At 31.0% G+C, this 21,317-nt stretch overlaps 1 protein-coding gene and 1 pseudogene across 1 annotated transcript; one reads left to right on the top strand and one right to left on the bottom strand.

The window, feature by feature from the left end:
• Positions 1 to 1,187: 1,187 nt before the first annotated feature.
• LOC114749514 (WRKY transcription factor 71-like) lies at positions 1,188 to 3,745 on the top strand. Its single transcript, XM_028938005.1, has 3 exons — positions 1,188 to 1,736; positions 2,240 to 2,389; positions 2,905 to 3,745. The coding sequence occupies exons 1-3, from the start codon at positions 1,312 to 1,314 to the stop codon at positions 3,329 to 3,331; spliced, it is 1,002 nt and encodes a 333-aa protein (XP_028793838.1). The 5' UTR covers positions 1,188 to 1,311; the 3' UTR covers positions 3,332 to 3,745.
• Positions 3,746 to 14,619: 10,874 nt separating this feature from the next.
• Positions 14,620 to 18,504, bottom strand: LOC114749523 (probable receptor-like protein kinase At2g42960; annotated as a pseudogene).
• Positions 18,505 to 21,317: the final 2,813 nt, after the last annotated feature.

The raw sequence follows: 21,317 nt of genomic DNA on the forward strand, positions 1-21,317 counted from the left end.
GAAAAAACTTCCAGCCGATTGAAGGCGCCTTTATTGAAATTCAAAAATATTTTTAACCAATTTTATGACAGCTCAATCTACAAAGTAATAATAAACAAACATGCAAATATTTAACGAATATTCTTTTTTTTTCATAGAACAAATATTCAAATGTTAATTATCTGCACCAGTTTAAAATTTTTTATGAATTTACAGTGACATGTAACTAGTAAAAGGACATACTCCTTCATATCCTACATGAAATATTGAAAAAAAAATTACATTATTTTTTTTTGTGTCAATGTTTTCAAAACGATCATTTGAAATTGAAATTTAAGATTAAAATAAGGAACAAAAAATAATTTACCGTAGATGTTATTTCCCTTGACATCTTTGATTAGACGTCGCTATCGATATCAGCTAAATATGCAATTAGTCTTCCAACCAATTGACAAATAATTCTTTAACCAATGGCGTGACAAATACAAAATCAACTAAATCACGCTTCAAGCTAAGCAGAAACACCACAAAATATTCCATTTCTTTCCCCTTTTAAAATATGAGTAGTAATTAAACAACAGGTAGAAATACACTTTTCTCCTTTGACTTCGTTCAAATTTCATTCCGGTCCCTTAATTTTGCAGAGAGTATTTTTTTCCGTCTCATAATTAACCAAAAAAAAAATATTGATACTGAGATTTTAAATATTACTACATTCTGCCTTAATATAAATCTCATTTGAATTTTATTTTATTATTAAATATAAAACTCCGATTTTCTTTATTTCTGATATTTATCTATTTCTTACCAAGATAGTCATTGTAATAAAAATTAGTTTGGGCCAATACACTTAATTAACAGGTATATTTTAGAAAAGATAGCACTTATTTATTACAAATAACTAATTTAAATAATTTTGTTAATTCACTTAAATTAGTCAACTAGTTTTTATATTAAGGACCGGAAGTAGTAATAAAATATTCTCAAAATTGTTGGTTGATTAACTTTTAACTTGTTAGAATTAAATGAATTAAAAGATATTTTATAAAATTAAGGGATGAAATTAAAACTTTTGTATTTATTTAACAAAAAGTTCAAATCATATATATACATGTATAAAAGGCGCTGTTCATTTACCTCCCCAAACTCAAGAGTGTGAAAGTAGAAAGAAAAAGCCAACGAAGTTGTATGCACCAAAAGCCTCCTTTCCCATAACAACCAAACAAAGTCTTGCCTGAAATTTCTCTCAAAACTCTCCATATCTTTCTGCTCCTTCTTCTTCTTCCTCCCTCCTCCTCCTCCTCCTCCTCCTCCTCTTCTCCTTCTTCTTCCATGGCGAATGAGAAGGATCATTATTACGATCAGTATGATCTTAACAATTTCTATTACAACCACCACCAGAACCTTGTTCAAGGGTTTGATCATCCTTCCTCACACGGTAGTACGAGCTTCACAGATTGCTTGAATGGTGGATTCATGGACTATAATACTCTCTCAAGAGCCTTTGACTTGTCTTGCTCATCAGCATCTGAAGTGATCTCGCCCTCCATTAACGATGAGCTCAATCCAAAGAAGCCAGCTGTAGTCACTAGTCCGACGACCACTGTAGGAGATTCTCAAGTGGGGCTCAATTCCTCTGTGTCCAATTCGTCTTCTAATAATGAAGCAGAAGAAGCTGTGGTAACAGAAGAAGACTCAGCCACCAAAAGCGTCAAGAAAGAGAAGGACCAAGATGCAGAAGAAATGTCTAAGAAAGAGTAAGTTCCTTTGCTTCTTCTTCTTCCTCCTCCTCTTCTTTTCCTTCCATTTGCTGAGATGTTTTCGCCTGATCCATCTTCGATATTTGATGAGTAGGATCTGATTTGTTCAATGTATATACCTTCCATATCAGTTCTCTGTGGGAATTGTACTTCTGATTTTTCTTTGAATAGTTAAGTTTTCGGATAAAGTATATGCCAATCAACTCAAACCTATATCAGTATTAGCCTTTTCATCCACAGATTTATGATTTTCAGTGCCTCAGTGAAATGGGTTTTTTTTTTTTTTTTTCCAGTTTTTGCATATCTTAGTACTTGTATATGTGAATGCTATAAGCATCTATACTGATTTAAAACTATGCAACCAAATTAAAGTGTTGTAACATGGAAATAATGGCACTGAACCCTAATAACTTCTCTATCTCAGTATTAATTTGTGTTGTTGAAGTGATTTGTGTGAAACTGTGTGGATTCTTGTTATGAAATTGGTGTGAAATTGTCAGGAACAAGCCAAAGGGAGGGAATAAGAAAGAGAAAAAGCCAAGAGAGCCGCGTTTTGCGTTCTTGACTAAAAGTGAGGTCGATCACTTAGAAGATGGATACAGGTGGAGGAAATATGGGCAGAAAGCCGTCAAGAACAGTCCTTACCCAAGGTTAAATATTTATTCATTAATACTCACAAATTATTATTATTATTATTATTATTATTATTATTATTATTTTCCCCATATTATTTATATCCTCTTGCTAATTTTAAAACCAAAATGATTAATTAAACTGTGCAATATATATGGGGTTCCAAATTTGATGCAATAATTCAGTCCTAGCTAGTATAAGCAGGCAACACTTTAATTATTTCCAAGTACTTGGTGTGAAAACTGTTTTGCTTATGATCATATCAAAATAGTTTCATACAGATTCCTCTCAACCGTTTCATATCATTATATTCATTGCACCTGATTATATATATCATCATATATAGTTTTTCTTTCAAAAGATTCTTGCATTTTCATATTGCTTGAGAACTACTAAATTCCTTTTTTATGTTATCAAAAGTATACTCTTGTGCATCATTCAGAAGTTTACTTTCAAAGAAATCAAATCCGTGTAATTAGAAAGTGATTGGTACTTTTTCACTTCATAACATATGATGAATACCATATTGCAGGAGTTATTACAGATGCACAAGTCAAAAGTGCAATGTGAAGAAGAGGGTGGAGAGGTCATTCCAGGATCCATCAATTGTGGTCACAACATATGAAGGACAGCACAACCACCATTGTCCGGCAACACTTCGCGGCAGCGCCAACGCTGCCATGATGTTATCATCGGCGGCGGCAGCACCGCCATCCCTTTTTGGTTCTTCACAGCTGGGAAGAACAGCCATGTTTCCCCAGGAACTTCTTTCTCAGTTTCTTCCAAGTTACCAGGGCGATGATCATCATCATCCTCATCACCACCAAAACCATCCCATGTTCCACCAAAACCCTAATAATAACACTCATCTTCACCAGCAGCAAGTCCCTCACGACCATGGCTTGTTGCACGACCTGTTACCTCCTTCTTCTTCATCCTTCCCTGGTAGACAGCCATGAATATATATATATTTAGATATATCCATGGAAGAAAACCCTATTACTATATCTTGTACTGATCAACTGTCGCTGTACTGATGCGAAAGATGAACTAAGCGGATCGATCATGACTAGATGTAGACCGCCTTAGCATAATGAAGGTACCTGAAACCATTATTGACTCTCTCTCTCTCTATGAAGAGTTCTATATGCTTCTCATCAGGACACTGATTTCACTATTAAACGCATTGTGAAATTCTGAGATCAGTTCTGGGTTCTGATTTTCCTACGATGGATGAAAATTGAACCCCTGAGAAGTAAGAGATCTAGTTTACCGCTGAAGAAAATGTTTATTTGAAATACACATATATTACATTATTACATGTACGTCTCTATATATCCACTGACTGGATCTATATATTTCTTTATTTTCCGTAGTCTGCCTGATTAGAACATCTCATTCCTTTTGCATTATCCATTTACATACACAGTATTGCGTCTTGCACTGTATATATATATACACACACAGTTTTTATCAATTGCGATTACTTATTAGGTTCAGAACAAATCGAATTTAATTTTCTTCTTTGTAAGGACTGCGCATATAAATGTTTTTGTGTAGAAAATACTATATATAGTACGTAGTCTCTTTTTCCTATGAATATACACACACCAATACATAATTACCAACGGCCATGACTCTAAACTCTCAATTTCAGAGCCATGTGTACTTGGACTTCGACTATGCAATTGAAAGAAGTTGGTGCTCACTAATAATAACAACAATAATAATAATGGAGTACCACCACCACCAACACTATAAAGTACAAAATTATTTAAAAGTTGGTATAATTCATAAATGTTCAGCTTTGACAAGGCCATATATATTGTAACACTTACGATATATATATAAATTCATAGGTAGCTGGCTGGGTGGCCGGGTGGTGGGGGAAAGTAGGGTTTTGGATATTGATATTAACGATTTAACGTGTATATTATGGTGAGTTATTAATTACTAGATAGTATTTATTATATATGTGGGTGTTGGATCTTTTGCGTACAAAAATGAAAATGGATTTTATTTGAATGGTGAAATAATGGAGTTCCGTACAATATGTGAGAGAGAGTTTGAAGAAATTCAATGCATGTGTGTGGGTTTTGAGCGTTTGCGTGTTGATGTTGATCTCCTTTTGATGGCAGCAACGCCTAAAGTTTTGGTTCGATTTGTGGATGCATACCTAACTTCACTTCCATTATTGATTTTCATATCTGTGTGTATGTATATGTATATATTGATTTGCTCCATCCCCATCATATATATATATATATATATATATAAAGAAAATTTTATAACGATTAGACTATTCACAAGTCGCATATAACAGTATTTATGATGGATTTTATTTAACAGAAAGTGTACATTTGATTATCTATAATATTATATAATGTTTCGTTTCCGCCCTTAATTTTATAAAGTATTCTCCAGTTTTGAATATAAGAATTATACCAAAAAAATTATTTTGATTCTAACTATAAGACCTCAATTTATTTTGTTTTATATATTTATAATTTTTGGCCAAAGCTAAGTTTCCTTTCTAATTGCACATATGAAGACAGTTTTTATTATGGATAGTTCTAATGTATATGATTAAAAAAGATATTTAAGAAAACATAACACATATTTATTACAAATAAATTATTTAACTAATTTTCTTAGTATTCACACAAATTAATTATGCAATCCTAATATTATCAACGGAAGGTGGTATCTTTTTCATTCCTTTCGTAAAAATTGATATGAAGATTTAAGAATATCAATAAAAAAAAATGGTTGATATAAAGAGTGTCAATTGCTTATTGGGGGTTTATATATTTGTACTTATTTACTAAAAACTTGAACTATGGAATATATAAAATATTAATATATAATTATAATCAGTCGTTTTCATAAATATCATATGCCTAATTTCATAATCTAATGATTGGACCTAATTCATTTACCTCAAATTATATCCTATTAATTAATCAACTTTGATTCTCTGGCCGAAAAAAATCTACTCAATTTTGATTGATTATGGATTTTATAAACTTCTTATCAATAGCATGCTTCAATCGAATATTCCAACTATGCCTCACCAAAATTTGGAATGGTTCTGAAGTTAATTAACAATGTTAAAATTTATATATTTCTCACATTCCAAGTTTATTATAAAATAATCTTATATTTTTTTTCGTAAAGTGTCTTGAAAATCCAACACCAGAAGTACTCCCAACCTTTTTTATTTTTTGGGCCAAAGAAATACTCCCAGCCATTTGAATTTAAAAACGTTGCTCAATTGTACCCAAAAAAAAAAAAAAACACGTTGCTCAATTTGGATCACAATTTTGATACAAATAGTCCATTAATAGAATTTAGTAATTTTTTATATCGGTGTCAAAATCAAATAGCTAAGCATATTTGACTGATTTGAAATTTGATACAATTCTCATTTATGGGGACGCAAGCTGGCCTAAACTAATAATCTAGCAAAATATTTGATATCTATAAATAATTAATCTAAGTTCAATGTATTATAAATTAATTAATAATTAATGTTCTCTTTGAGATTTGGATATCAACTAGAAAAGTACTTTTCTATTTTTCACAAAAGTATTCAAATGAAACCAAAAAGAAAAGTACCTCATTCTATATAATAGCATCCTGTACTCAAAAATTAATATCAGCTATATGAATGATAAATTAAGCATGTCTATATGAATGACGTAAAGAAATATTTTAGTTTTTATATATTATATTGATTAATTCATTGATTCATCATAAAAATACAGCAATAGTTATAAGAGTTGGCTTCATTGAAATCATCATAACTTTATTCATATTTGGATATGATGCTCTAAGGTTTCAGCTTTTAAAATGATGTTATATAATATATTCAACATCTACATATTTTCTTCCAAAATAGAATAAAAATAAATCAGCAAATATTTTTATCTATGATTAATAATTGCAAGGTTAACTAATTGAAATCTTATACCCTTACTTAGAAAAAAGAGAAAGATGATGGAGAACTGAGAATGGTCTATAAATGTAGATCGAGAAAAAACTTTCACAAAGATAAATTTGGAAATTTTTGTCAATATAAGGCATTTATTAGTATGCACTATCATAGTATGTGAGAATAAAATTACAGTGAATTGGCTCATAAATGATAAGATTATAAGTTCGAATCCTGTTGCTAATGTGAGAACCATATTAGTAGGTAATTTTTGAACTTAGAAACATGTTTTGGCCTTGATTCCCAAAACCCAAATCACTTAAATTTTTCATTAAAAATAATAAATTACAAATGACTTATAATAAAAATAGCAATGATATAAAATTAGAGGGACAGTTGCATCCTTATTCATATTTCTAACTCCCATACTTTTCAGACTATATAGTATTCTGACGTAACTGACGACTAACCAGATAGATACTTATGAAATTGCAATAATCCTTTTTTAATTAAGCTCAGAATTAGGTGCAAATCATTACGAGACCAATTTACTATGACCATAATCAGCGGAACTAACAAAGCGTTAATCATAATTATTTAGTTGAACATAACATTCTGGGCGGTCAAAACTCAGCACTATATGGTTTTTTCCCCCCACATTTTTCAAAGGATTAATTTCTTTTTAACCTTTTCTCTCCACTTTTTTATTGTAATTCTAAGTACTATTCAAATTATATCATGGAAATGCAAGCATTCACTTTTGAAAAATTATCAAATTCAAACCACCGAATTTAATTGCATCGTTCACTAACACAATGAACAATCTAGTTACTTAATATTCCTCCAGTCTTTAATATAGAACCTAATTGTTAAGTTAATCTTGATCCTAAATATAAGATATACTTCTCATATTTATCAATTTTCGTAGATACCGATATGGATACTTCCTTAATTATAATTAAGTAAGTGAGGAGTAATAATATTAAGAAAGATAATTATGGTGTTTTAGGAAAAACATGTCATATTTTTTATAATTAACTAACTTACCTAACTTCTTAATCTAATCAAATTAGTTAAATAGATCTTATATTAAGATCAGGAGTACATGTTTTGACATTATTATAAAAAAAAAAAAGGTTTCCAACGGCTTTGAATCTAATAGAATGGGCTAATTCTTCACAAGGTTTGGATTTTAATTAAAAGAAATACAACCAACAACATTCTAGTCGCACTAGGAAAGCAAAACATTGAAGTGCAAAATCAAATTTAGTCAAAATAATTACTAAACAAGCATTCGATTAAATATTAGGTTTGCAAAATTAGATGTATGCCACCAAACTGATATTCAAACATGCCCTAAATTAATTAGTAGAGTAATTAAAGGAAGCTTTCTTTATGTTTTTAGTTAGCTTAATTATGAGAAAAGGTATCCTTAGGCTGTGTGTATTTATTATTGCTAGGCTGAGTGTACTTGTATACTAATTTTTTTTATTAGCTGAAACAAGTGAGTTGAGGCCAAATTCAAGAAATGTTCAGTTGCAACTATAATTATTACACTGAAAAAATCTTTAGTATTATTGTGGAGAATTGACATGTAATAGGGTTGAATCAAGACAAATTTCTCTATCTAATCTTTTTATCCTCTCTTCATCTCTCTTATTTACTTAATCTTCACGCTAATTATTTTGTCTTTTAATTAGGTGATCGCATTAACGATATGTCAACTATTGGTGATTCTATGATTTAATTTACGGTTACACACACACACACACACACAGAGTCTCTTGAGTTAATATTTCGTAATAATATACAAGAGCAAACTTTTATACTCTTTTAACTTTATACAAGACTTTTGGTCATTTAATTTTATATGGTCTTTCCAATTGTCTAATCATAATATCATTATTTTCATTATTAATACTGAAATTTAAACGTTGATAAAATTATGTTATCAAATATTTATATATTGAGTCTAATGTTTAAAATAACAATGAGCGTCACATGAAATCATGATTCGAGATTAATGGTATTAGGATTAAAAGACTGAAAATATACTTTATAAAATTAAGATAAGAAATAAAAAGTTTGTATAAAATTAAATGATTAAAAAGGAAATTTTAATTTGACCATAATAGTATCAAAATTCTCTTCTGGCCATGGCTTTCAATGAATTAACTTTACCCTTGTTGACCAGGAAGTCTAAAACAGTTTGCTTGTCTCGTGGGCTCCTTTTAATTTTGTTCTATGGAATTTATTTATTGTTATAATCATTTCCAATTTGAAACCAAAAGCAGTCAATTAATTACGTTAATTGCCGACCTCTAAAGTCAATATTATTGTATGGAATGTCACTATCATTATCATCCATATCGTCTCAGCAATTGAGCAGAATTTTGAATTCAGTAAGCTTCCAAAAAAAATGCGTTTGACTTCATGCCTGCCTTTGTTCATTTATATGAATCACATGTGTATGGAGTAAGTAACATGGGGAGTGATCACACTAATGGATAAAACTGAACAATTTTAGAACTTGTCTGTGTTCATTGGAGAGAGGAATAATTTTCCAATTAATTTCAAATATTTCTACCTATATAGTAATATATATTTTTCCGTGTGATCTTTGATAGTTAGGTCGAGTGGAAGAAACTTGATTTCTGCTAAATAATGTCGCCCTTGTGGGTAGGGGGAAAAAAGTTAAAGTATACTTTCAGTCCTTTAACTTTACACAATGTCTCATTTTGGTTCCTTAATTTTAAAAAGTAAACTTTTAGTCCTCTAATCTTTAAATTATTAACAAAAAATAATGATATTGAGTTTCTGAATGCTGATAAACGTTATTGAATATAATATGGTAAGTTTAATATTCAAAACAATCATGATTGTTACAAAAAATCATTATTTAAAACTAACAATTTTGGAGTTAAAAGGACTAAAAATATATTTTTAAAGTTAAGGGACCAAAATAAAACCTCATATAAAGTTAAAGGATTAAAAGTTTACTTTAGTCCAAAAAAAAAAACACTAAAAGCACTACTCCTAATTAAGTTTAACAATGCCCGAATCTTATTTAATACTACTTGTGGTTTTTTTTAAATAAGATTTGATTAATGAAATTGTGTTTTAAAAATATGTTTATAGTAGTTAAAAGTAATGAAAATGTAAGGAATGTAATTTTTTTCCTTAAATATATGTTTATTTATAAGAGGGCAATTGAGATAAAGAAATAATAAGAGAAAAAGATGAAAAATTTATGGGAAAATAATAATGCAATTAATTAGGGGCAAATTTGATAAAAATGCATTTAGTATTCAAACAACCCCAAATTAAATCTTATAAAAGAGATCAAACCAATTAAAAATTTGAATCTTATAAAAAAAAATTAGAGCGAGTAATATTGAATGTCATATAATTTTATAGCCACATATGTTTTCCCCATGTATTATCCATGAAATTTAAGAAACGAAAAATCACATCATAACTTGTAAACAATACGACTTCTAATAAATTATATATAATATATTTGATATGATTTAATTTCTTGGTTGATTTTTCCTCTTGTCATCTAGAAGGAAAGGCTTAGGTGAAACTTAGGTAGTTAAGGACGCAGAAATATTTATGACATTCCGGTCTCATATTAAAAAATTTCAATAATTTAATGTGACCTGTCTCTGTTACTTGTAGAATGGAGCTTTCTTCTCTTCTCTTCTTCACCGACCAAGTCTATAGCAAGCAAGAATGGCTAGTTTTATTATTTAGGCATTTTTTGGCACATAGATTCTTTAATACATTACACAGATATGGAAAAAAAATGAAAATAATATTTAGGTTAAGTTTTTATCATTATGTTAAATTCTCTAATCATATATAGTTATATATCTTATTTTTTAATTTAATGATACTCCTCTGGTCTTATTTATAAGATAGAAAGAAATTTTTTTTTCCTATTTATAAGTCACTTCGTTAAATTTTTATCATGAAGGTACCGTATTGTCTTTCATTTATTATAGTGTAGATAGTTATTTCTTTTTAAAAAAATATATATTAAAGAGGGATAAAGTTGGAAATTTGTTATATGTTAATGAAAAGTTAATACAATTTAAAATTTTTCTTGATCTGTGTGAAATATATTGAAAGTATCTTATAAATAGGACCAGAAGAGTAATATTTTAAAAATATGGTCATAATTAGAGAACTTGACATAATTACTATAAATAAAATGATGCAAGTATTTTTCAAATTATTTAATATTAATTACGACAACATTACAAAAACGAAAATTTATGTATAATACATGTTTGATTAATCAAGGCATATCCTCTCTTGTCGCTAAATAATTAAACATCATCCTTGATTTTCTTTTTACCAGATATTTGATGTTATTCATAATATGAAAATATTAATATCTTATAAATAATTTATATGTATTTTATTATATTTTTATATCATACACTTTAAATTAAAATAAGATTTTTTTAGATAATCAGTTCTACATATATTTTAAGTTAAAAAGCACTACCCATTTGTCATGCTTCAAAAAGTATAATTAATAATTTTTATTTTTTATATAATTTTAGTTTCAAGTAACGAGAGCTGAGTTATAAATTATTCACCAAAAAATGTGAGTGGTGTGAATTATAATTAAAGAAAAAAAAAGTTTTTTAAAAAAAGGTTGAAGAGTAAGAGATGGGGCAGCACAGCAGAAAGCCGTAAAGCAAGCCCGTGAATAAAGGAACTAACAACTCAGAATATTGAATGAATTATTGGAAGCTTTGACCAATGAATCATATATTTGACTGCCTGCCAAATTAAAATGATTGTGAAAGTTGGGGCACCATAAATTAAATGAGAGATATCACATCAAAAAATAAAATAAAAGAAATAGACTCGCGTGCGTACGTTTTTAAATCAAGAATATACTCTTCCAATCCTTAACATGTGACGTAATTATTAAGTTAATTTTGATTTTAAATATAAGATTTATTTTTTATATTTATCAATTTTTTCTTAAATTAGCCCTATAGATTTTTCTCAACCATAATCAAGTAGAAGAGGAAGAGAAGATATTAAGAAAGATGATTATGATATTTTAAGAAAAATATGTCATATTTTTTATAATTAATTAACTCACCTAATTTTTTTAATTTAATCAAATTAGTTAAATAGATCTTATACTAAGTACTAAGTATGGGAGTATTTATTTACACCTAGGAGGATCAGAAAAGCGTGCGAATGAATAGTGTAAGTGTTGAACTAATAGGGTTGGCCACAAATACTGAATCATTGATTCTTGTCGTGCTATAACTTATGTTGCACAAAAAATTAAGATTTCAAAGAATTTATCATCACTTTCTAAAATCGAGGGAATAAAACGTACAATCCCATAAGCGAAATAGGAAGTTATTAATAGTGCACGCATGAACCTTGCCATAAATCTTGCCCTTTGTGTGCCTATATCTGTTTGTGTGATATTGATGCCCCGGTAAGCTAACTAGAGTTTGAGTGTGATTTTAAATGCGATATTTTACTTTACTTTGTCTCTTATTTTTGTTCAAACTATATCTCCAGTTCTTAATATAAAACCTCGTTTGAATTTTATTTTGATCCTAAATATAAGACCCCAATTTATTTTGTTTATAATATTTATGTATTTTTTTTAAATAGTCATTCTAACAATAGTAGTTCTAACCAATACACTTGATTAGCAAGGATATTTTAGGAAAGACAACACATATTTATGACAAATAACTAACTTAATTTCTTTCCTTAATCTCCTCAAATAAGTCAACTAGCTATTATAATTAGGACCGAAGATAATATTCTTATTAATTATATATGTTAAGAAAGTTTATATCAATGAATAGTTTCAACACAAATGATTTAAGAAGTTATCTTAGAAATATATTTTTTTATAAATAATTAATTTAGCTAATGTTTTTAATCTATCCAAATTAATTAAATAAATCTTATATTAAAAATTAAAAGTAGTATTATTCCTCGCTCCTTAATATAAGACCCATTTAACGAATTGATTAATTAAGGAAGAGTTAGGTTAAGTTAGTTAATATAAGAAAAGTGACACATTTTTTCCAAAATACCATAATCATCTTTCTTAATACCCCCTCTCCCTCTTTTACTGAATTATGGGTGAGAGAGTATCTATAGGGGTAATTTAAAAAAAAAAATGATAAATATGAGAAATGGGTCTTATATTTAGGACCCAAAACCAACTCAAGAATTGAGTTATTATTAAGGACCGGAGGAGTATTATTTTTCATACTTTCTTGTTCTAACTATAGGAATTAGTTAAAAATTTATAATTTTACTTTGATTCTAAATATATACAATCCTTGTCCAAATATATAATATATATATCAATCCAAATTGTTTCTTAATTTTATAACATTTCTCCAAACTACTTGTATTAAATTGCACATGTTAAAAAAATTACTACCTCCGGTCCTTATATAAAAAACCTTGTTTGACTTTTATTTTGGTCCTAAATATAAGATCCCAATTTATTTTATCTCTCATATTTATATTACTCCTCCGGTCCTAATTATAAGACCAATTGACTTATTTGAGGAGATTAAGGAAGTAAGTAAGTTGGTTATTTATAATAAAAAGTGTTGTCATTCTTAAATATCCTTGCTAATTAAGTATATTGGCTAAAACTATCATTATTAGAAGGATTATCTTGGAAAAAAAAGCATAAATATAAGGACAAAAGGGATTTGGTCTTATAATTAGGACCAAATAAAAAAGTCAAATTGGGTCTTTATAATAAGGACCGGAGGAGTATCTTTTTCCTAGGTAGTCCTTCTAACAATGATAATTCTAGCCAACACATTTATCAGCAAGGATATTTTAGGAAAGGACAACACATATTTATTACAATAACTAATAAGTTCTTTCTTTAAATCTTCTCAAATTAGTCAACTAGTTCTTTAATTAAAACGGAGGTAAGGTAATTAAAATAATTTCAAGAAAATGATTAAAAATGATATTTAGAACTAAATCCAATCTTACGAGAAATAATACTACCTCCGGTTTTAATTATAAGACTTATTTGTAGATTACAAACAAAATTTTATAATTAGGACTTGAGAGGCAGTATTATGTTTCATTTAGTCATATAAAACTATACTAATTCAATTGGATATTAGGGCCAAACAAGCTTGAAGGCACACGCTTCATAAACTTTCTTTTTTCTTTCTTTCTTTCTTTTTCCCCGGTCAAAACACCGCTTATAACTTAGGTAACTCATATGGTGATTTTCCAAACCCCTCCAGAAAAAAATATTGCTCATACACTTGAACAACATGGTTTTTCACTTTTGTTACAAGTTAGTCGTGGATCATAGGGAATAACAAATGGAGAGGTCAACCTACAAGAAATAATAATCCGACAAATTACCAAAAAGATAAACAAATACTACTTCTCTTTAATATAAAAACTAGTTGACTAATTTCAGTAGATTAAAAAAACTAATTAAATTAATTATTCGCAATAAATAAATATTATTTTTCTTAAAATATCCTTACTAATCAAATATATTATTAGAACTACCATTATTATAAATACTATCTTTAAAAAAATAAATAAATATAAAAAATAAAATAGATTGGACATTTTTATTTAAATCAAAATAAAAATAAAAAAGTTCTTATATTAAGAATATAATGTTATAATCTACATAATGCATAAGCCACAACAACTTCTAGAGCTTCGGCTTTTAGGAGAGAGAAAAAAGTGCAAAAGTCAAAGAAAAATGAGGATGGTATAACCTGATTGAATAAAACACTAACACAAAATAGTAAAAACGGCAAGAAAATGAATGAATCCAATATAATAGTCGTTCACAATGTCACTCTCTAAAAATAATATAGCAAGAATAGCCCACCCAAGTATAAGGATCACTTCGAGTTCTCGTTTTCTCGCAGAGAGTAGATTTTCTCTTCTTTTTCTCGCACTAGTTTTTCTCCTTCAGAACCTTGCAAGAACCTTATAACAAAAAGAACTCCAAAAGATCCAGACTCGTAGCCCAAAGGGCCAAAATATCAACAATGATGTAATGAATGAGCCCTGAATATATCTCTGTACAACATAAACTCAATCTGACTCTGATCTTCCCTGTAGGTTTTGGTGTCTCATATTACCTGATGAATAAATAATCCTTAATTACCCAAAAATCAAAGGGGCTGCTTCTGATCTGATTCTTCTCAGATTCAGATACTTCACTTTCAAAAAAGACAAACTTGGATGTGTATGGAATCGATGCACAGCAATTGCGTGCCTAGGCCGAGTCATTGTCAATCATAGTCTGAGTTGCCTCTGGCTTATGGCTTTCAGAATCCCCAGATTTCTCAGCATTGCGTCCACAGCAAGCAGATCCTTTGTGGTTTCAATTTCCATGCTGGCAGTGTGGCCCTTTCGGTTCCTTCGATCCTGTAAGCGATTATATCAGACAGTTAGTTAGCTAAATCAGTTCAGTATTATGCATCACAAAGCTTTGTAAATATGCAGATACAGAATCATAACACAAGCGTAAGTTTATCCTTCCTCTGCATATCTAAATGTTAACAAGTTTGAGTGGACTAGGTAAGAATATACTGGAAGAAGATCAAAGAGAAAATTTTTTTCATCAAGTTAACACCCAATATCTCAATTTTTTTTAAAAAGAAAATTATATCGGGAGGGTTTGAATCTTTGATCACTATCCTCATCATATCTCATCTTGGTCAGCCCCAGGTGGCTAACATTTTATTCATTCTAGTTGATGGTAAGTCAGCAAAACTTCGCAGGAAAGTAAAGAGAATATACATTGCATCCAAAAGTTCCAAAAATGTGGAAAACAAACAGAGAGTACTCAGGGAGACAATGGAATATATATAAGGAGGGTTAAGTTATATTGATGTATACCTCTCGGAATGGATTTTCATCAGCCTTCAAGCATCCTCACAACCTGACTCATTTTGGGCCTCTTTTCTGCAGCAGGATCAAGACACCTAAGTGCAACCAGAAGGGTACGTTTTAATTCCCGTGTTGATGGTTTGACTTCGAGGCATGGGTCTATGACTTCCTCGGCTCTTCTGGCACCGACCATAAGCTTGAGCCATTCAACAAGATTAACCTGCCAAAGGAATAAAGCACTCGATGTTATTTTCACTCAAAAGAAAAAAAATAAATAAATAAAGCACTCAAAGCAACGATGATATCATGGAAGACACAGTAAGAACTAACAGCCTAGCAGACTAGCTCATTAGAGTTTGTTACCTCATTAGCAGGACGGGCATAGTCTACAGGGTCCCTTCCAGTAACCGCTTCAAGAAGTAAAACACCGAAGCTGTAAACATCGCTCTTCTCATTTAACAAACCAGTATTAGCATACTCTGGTGCCACATAACTGGAATTCAGAACAGGATAAGTTTCAAAGTGTGTGAATCATTTAATTAAATGTAAGGAGAAGAAGAAATGAAATATTCAGTGTACCCAAATGTTCCCATGACTCTAGTTGTGATGTGACTTTCTCCTGAATCCAAAAGTTTGGCCAAACCGAAGTCAGAAACCTTTGCATTGAACTCATCATCAATTAATATGTTGCTAGACTTTATGTCACGATGAACAACTTTCGGTTCTATTGCTTCATGTAAGTATGAAAGCCTGCCAACAGTCACAATAAGAAGTGTTTTCAGATTCAAAGACTGGGGTTTAATACAAACTGAAATTCTGTGAGAAGCTCATAAAAACATGAAACTCCATAATGATAAATCTGAAAATGCTAAGTACACTTGGCAACAATGTCAGCAACTATACAGAAAATCTGCAGAGTAGATCCTATGGTTACTAGACTTGAGAATTCAATCCGTATTCCAATGAAAGAAGAAAAGGCTCCAGTCTTGTGTTGTCTGGAAACTTAATGGGTTCTAAAAATTAAGCAGATACACAAATTAACTGTCTATAACATATCAACAGGTTTTTACACAAATAAAATGGTAGTAGTAATAATTAAAATGAAAAGCAACACAAATTACGCTTTGGCTGAAAGTTGAATGTTGAACTTACGCTTTGGCTGTGCCAGTTATAACTTTCATGCGGGCATCCCAGGTAAATGTCCCATGTTGGCGCATGGCCCCATGTAACCATTGCTCTAAGTTACCGTTATTCACATACTCATACACAAGCATCCTGCATATTTATTTGAAAGTAAATTGTTTATAAGAGAAAAAGAAACATATAACAGAAGATTATCTTTCTTCTGTTTGGACCCCAAAAAAGAAAACACTTTGATACACTCAAACATTCAGCTATTAATGAGTTTTGAAAGAGATCATACGCACTGCCACGGGATGATTACAAATTTTACCTGTGAACTCCTTCAATGCAATATCCAAGCAGGCGTACAAGATTCTTATGTCGAACATGGCCTATAGCCTCCACTTCAACCCTAAACTCTTTCTCTGCTTGTCCCCTATAAACAATACAATCACAGAGAGCAAGAATCAATAACGTCATTGTTTAAGATAACGCCAATGAGCACAACAGGAAGAAAAAACTTACAAGTTATTAAGAATTTTCTTCACTGCCACCTCGGTTCCATTGATCAACATTCCCCTGTAAACAACCCCATATCCACCCTCACCAATCACATTCTCTGCTGAGAATCGATTTGTTGCAAGTTCAAGATCCCTAAGCGTAAACCAGTGGCCCCACCCAAGATGAGAGAATTCTGGCAAAACCAATTAAAGGAGAGGCAGGCACCATTCCACCATATGATAATGCAGATTGCTTCTTGAATGTCCCAGAGCTCCCATCCTCACCTGACATCGAACTACCTCTTCTCTCGTGATGATACATTGAACTGCACTGACTCACATTGTCCGGATCACTGGATTTGCTCATGCCTGACCGTACTAAAGCCTTATCTGGATTCTTATCACTAGCCTTCTCATGAAAGGGAACATATACACTTTCTGGGTGACTATAAGAACTCTGCACTCCAACCTTATCGACCTTGATCTCTTTCGACACATTGGTATTTGTGATGCAGTGGTTTGTTCAGCGGTCTCTTTGACTTTCTCCAAAACATCGCCCATACAGATAACATACAAAGAATCAGGACTATAAATGCACACACAACAATCCCAATTAAGACCCATAGTTTCAGACCCAAAAATGTCGTCTTCTTAGACAGCTGCACATTCAAAGAACTATTGGTCGACATAATTAAATGCTATCTGGTCAACTAATTTCGCCCACAAAATACTTCCACTGGCAGAATTAATGCATTCCCACCTGAGGACAAGAATAAGGTTAAGTATATCTTTCACACAGCTAGGCAACTCACATTTAAACATTCCAATTTTACAGCCAACGTTTCAGTTGTTGCTATGAATCGCCATAAGCAAAAACTAAAAACAGAAAGTTAGCTGATCACCAGTTTCAGCTTTATCATGATTTTTTAGGCCCCTGTGCTTTATCAAGATTTGGAATAGGAAAATTTCAATCAATTCAATTTGAAGGTATGGGTTTTCAGGTAAAATGGCAAAAAGCAGCGCCATCCTCAAACATTGAACAAATCAGAAATCCATTCGCGTGTCTGTGACCTTATCAGAAAAAGACAAATTAAACTCGAAATCCCTTGGGAAAGTAAAGGCCTATCCAATATCCCACCGTTTGTAAATTGTAATCACAAGCAGTAGATATCAATAAGAACCAAAAAAAAAGAAGGGGAAAAAAACCCAAAACTTGCGAAAGCATCACTTATCATCCAAGCAAACGAAAAAGATAAAGCAAAATGAGACTGAGAGTTGCACAAAAAAAGTGATTCAGAAAGACAGAGAATCCATTTACCTTCTGTAGTATCTAAACTCGCCTCCCTGATCTTCTTCTACCACCAGCAACCAAGGAAGCGAGAGCTGGCCTTCTCTTTCAACCAATAGAAACTCAATGAGCATAGATAGATTCCGTTGTAAGCACAATATAAAACTCAGATACTACAAGCGGGACTATGGACTCAAGTGGGATATTAAAATAACGGAGAGTAATGAGAGCCAGACAAAACTCTTATTCCATCGAAAACTTCAGAGGGACTAAAAATCGCTAGATTTCACAGGATAGAAAAGAGAAAAAGGCGGGGCAAATGGTTGGTGGGTGCTGTGCTTGAGGAAGAAAAGATCGGGACCAGAGCAAGCTGGAAAGGAAGCTGGTTTGCAATGGAGGAAACCGAGAGAGAGAAAGAAACAGTAAAGGGAAAGCAAGGGAAAAAATGTATTGAATAAGCAGCAATTAAAGATTAAAAGTAAAGCAGAGAGAGAGAAAGGAGAAGAGGGAAGAATTAAACATCCAGGCTTGGTGAATATTGTATTATTCTCTCTTACCAAAACTGCGGCTAATTTGCTGAAAGGAAAAATCTAATGAAAGATCTGAAAAGATAGCATTATTCTCTGTCACCCCCACAAGCCACAGCATCATATTTTTCCAACTGACAGCCAAATTTGGGTTTGTGGTCATCCATTACCACCAAGGGCTGCACTTACAACAAGAATTTGACATTTTCCTTTTCTTCTAGCTGGCATGCACATTTATTGCTGTGCCCCAAAAATATGGGGAAAATTCAGTGTCAGCCCAAAATGGTCAAAGATTATTGCATTATCAGACTTTTTAATTCATTTGCATATTGGGAAAAGAATTTAAAGCAGTGTTTATAATTAATCAATATGCAATTATCTTAAATTTATTGTCATATAAAGGATACTCCAAATCCAATTTTATTCTGTAAAAAAAAAAAAGGCCTTTCTCCATATCATAAATGAAAAATACTCCTAATTGTCTCTACTATTGCTAATGTGTAAAATTATTGAAAAATCTCACAAATGCGAAATATTTAAAATTTCGTTAAATACTCCTGTGCAACCTTTTTTTTTTTTTGCGCGTTTAAGTTTTTTTAATTATGCTTTAGTTATATAAAAGGAAAAGCTGCTCCGGTTAAGGATCTATGATACTAGGTATTTAGATAAATAAATTTTGCAATAAAAATAAAAATTTTCAGACAATTTTCGAATAATACAAATGCTTTTAAAATTTAGTGTTGCGTGTAAAAGCAATTAAAATAGAGCTTACCTCAATTTTTTTAAGTAAATGATGGATGACAAGTCAGAATGTTTGACTGTGCGGTCTGCAGCAGCCAGAATTGAAAATTACGATGGATCTAGGAAAGGGTATTTTTGTCATGGAATTTGAACCAAGCCTAATTCTAGAACTTTGTAAAGAGAAGACTCTACAGATCAATTTAATTAATTATTTTGGAGGGAGCAACGGTGGCTTTTTGTGATTATCATGATGGCTTTCACAAAAAAAAGCCGATGCCCAATATCTGAAACTTTGATGGGCAGCACCACTTTTAATTGATTGCTGGCCCAGGCCAAGGCCAATCCCTTGCACCTGGCTTTTTCTTTTCTTTTTTCCCTAATTTTTTTTAATTATTGATCATTAAAAAACAAGAATTTGACTTTACCCTTTTTTTTAAACATATTAGGCTTGAGCTAATCTAAAATTCCATGCATGTCCAATATTTGCAATAAAAATTTAAAAAAATGATGGAAGACAAATTTTTGATTAAGTAGTTAAGGGGAAAACGTAAAGGATTAAAAAATATAAATATGGAATTGAATTTGAAAAAAAAACTAATAAAAGGGAGCAAGACTCTATTACTTTCACAAAATAAATTTTTGACAATTTAATACTTCCTCCTATGGTAATATAATATAAATAAGTTATATATATTAAAAAAAATTAATTAAATTAGTTATGAATAAACAAATGGATGGTTTCCTTCAAAACTTTTATTAATTGTATACATTAAAACTATCACTTGATGAAAGTTTCTTGGCATACACAACCATCATAGGGTTTACATGGGGACAAAATGAACAAATATTCAGAACAAATAAAATAAGAATCTTATATTTAAAATCAGGTTAAATCCCAACTAGTTGTTATATTAAAAATCAATCGTAATAACAAGTTTATTATTTTAAGAGAGATGGACCCGAGATATATGGACTCAAAATATTCCGCCCAAGCCCAAAAACAGGGAGGAAAAACAGCAAGAAAACAGAAGGGGGGAAAAGAGAAACAATTTTCAAGGTGCAAGAGTCAAATATTGCGCATGTACAGGCAATTTAAACAATGATTCACAATTTTATCATACCACCAGTTCCTAAACACAATAATTTAGGGCCCTCACGAGTGCAAGATTTCATCATACCAAAATACACAGAGCGAAGGGCGCTCTTGTGTCATTCCCCATGACGAACAGTGCCCACCATAACATGAGAGCTCATGTCTTAAGCTACCGACCTTTGATTTGGGTAATTCAAGTGTTTACTTGGGACTTGGAACGAGATTTTTTAAACACACACGTAATTCGCAATCATCTTGCCAAAAATGGAGAATTTGAAATGCAAAAATCTAAATAGAATTAGTTAGACACTTTATAAGTTTTGAATCACCTGAGTGACCCCTAACTTGATCTTTTTGGCCAAAATTTCTAACCACACACCTAATAATTCTACATTACTATAATAGAATATTTAACTGGAGGTAACTAAACATATAACCAGTCATTCAAGAGACAAGGAAATGAGCATCTTAATCTTCTAACCTTATTCCCACAATGACTAAAATTTGGGTTGAAAAGGTGAATCTTGAATTAGTAAGAAGTTATGTATTACATTTTACTAATTAAAATAAAACAAAACAGCAACAAAATTGAATAATAAATATCTTAGACTTGGCCCTTGTGTATCAATAATGCACGCTGCAAATTCAAATATTCATCTCCAAGTAATACCATCTTAATATCAGTTGCCTTTCTTTCTACACCTCAACTCTATCAATAACTATATGATTTAAAACAAGAAGAGAGAATGAGGAAGAGAAGAGATCTAAGGAAGAACAGAAGAGACAGAAGAAAGAAAATAGAATAAGGAAAAGGACAGTCAGGAGAGGAA

The sequence above is a fragment of the Neltuma alba genome, unplaced genomic scaffold (genome assembly GCF_004799145.2).
Source record: "Neltuma alba isolate B1F8T4 unplaced genomic scaffold, ASM479914v2 tig00006075_pilon, whole genome shotgun sequence".
NCBI classification, from domain to species: Eukaryota; Viridiplantae; Streptophyta; class Magnoliopsida; order Fabales; family Fabaceae; genus Neltuma; species Neltuma alba.

Bases quoted from the DNA above. Each gene is read 5' to 3' on its own strand.
- LOC114749514 (XM_028938005.1), top strand. From the start codon at position 1,312: ATGGCGAATGAGAAGGATCATTATTACGATCAGTATGATCTTAACAAT. The intron at 1,737-2,239 runs GTAAGTTCCTTT...TGAAATTGTCAG, and splicing joins GAAGAAATGTCTAAGAAAGA to GAACAAGCCAAAGGGAGGGA. The intron at 2,390-2,904 runs GTTAAATATTTA...ACCATATTGCAG, and splicing joins AAGAACAGTCCTTACCCAAG to GAGTTATTACAGATGCACAA.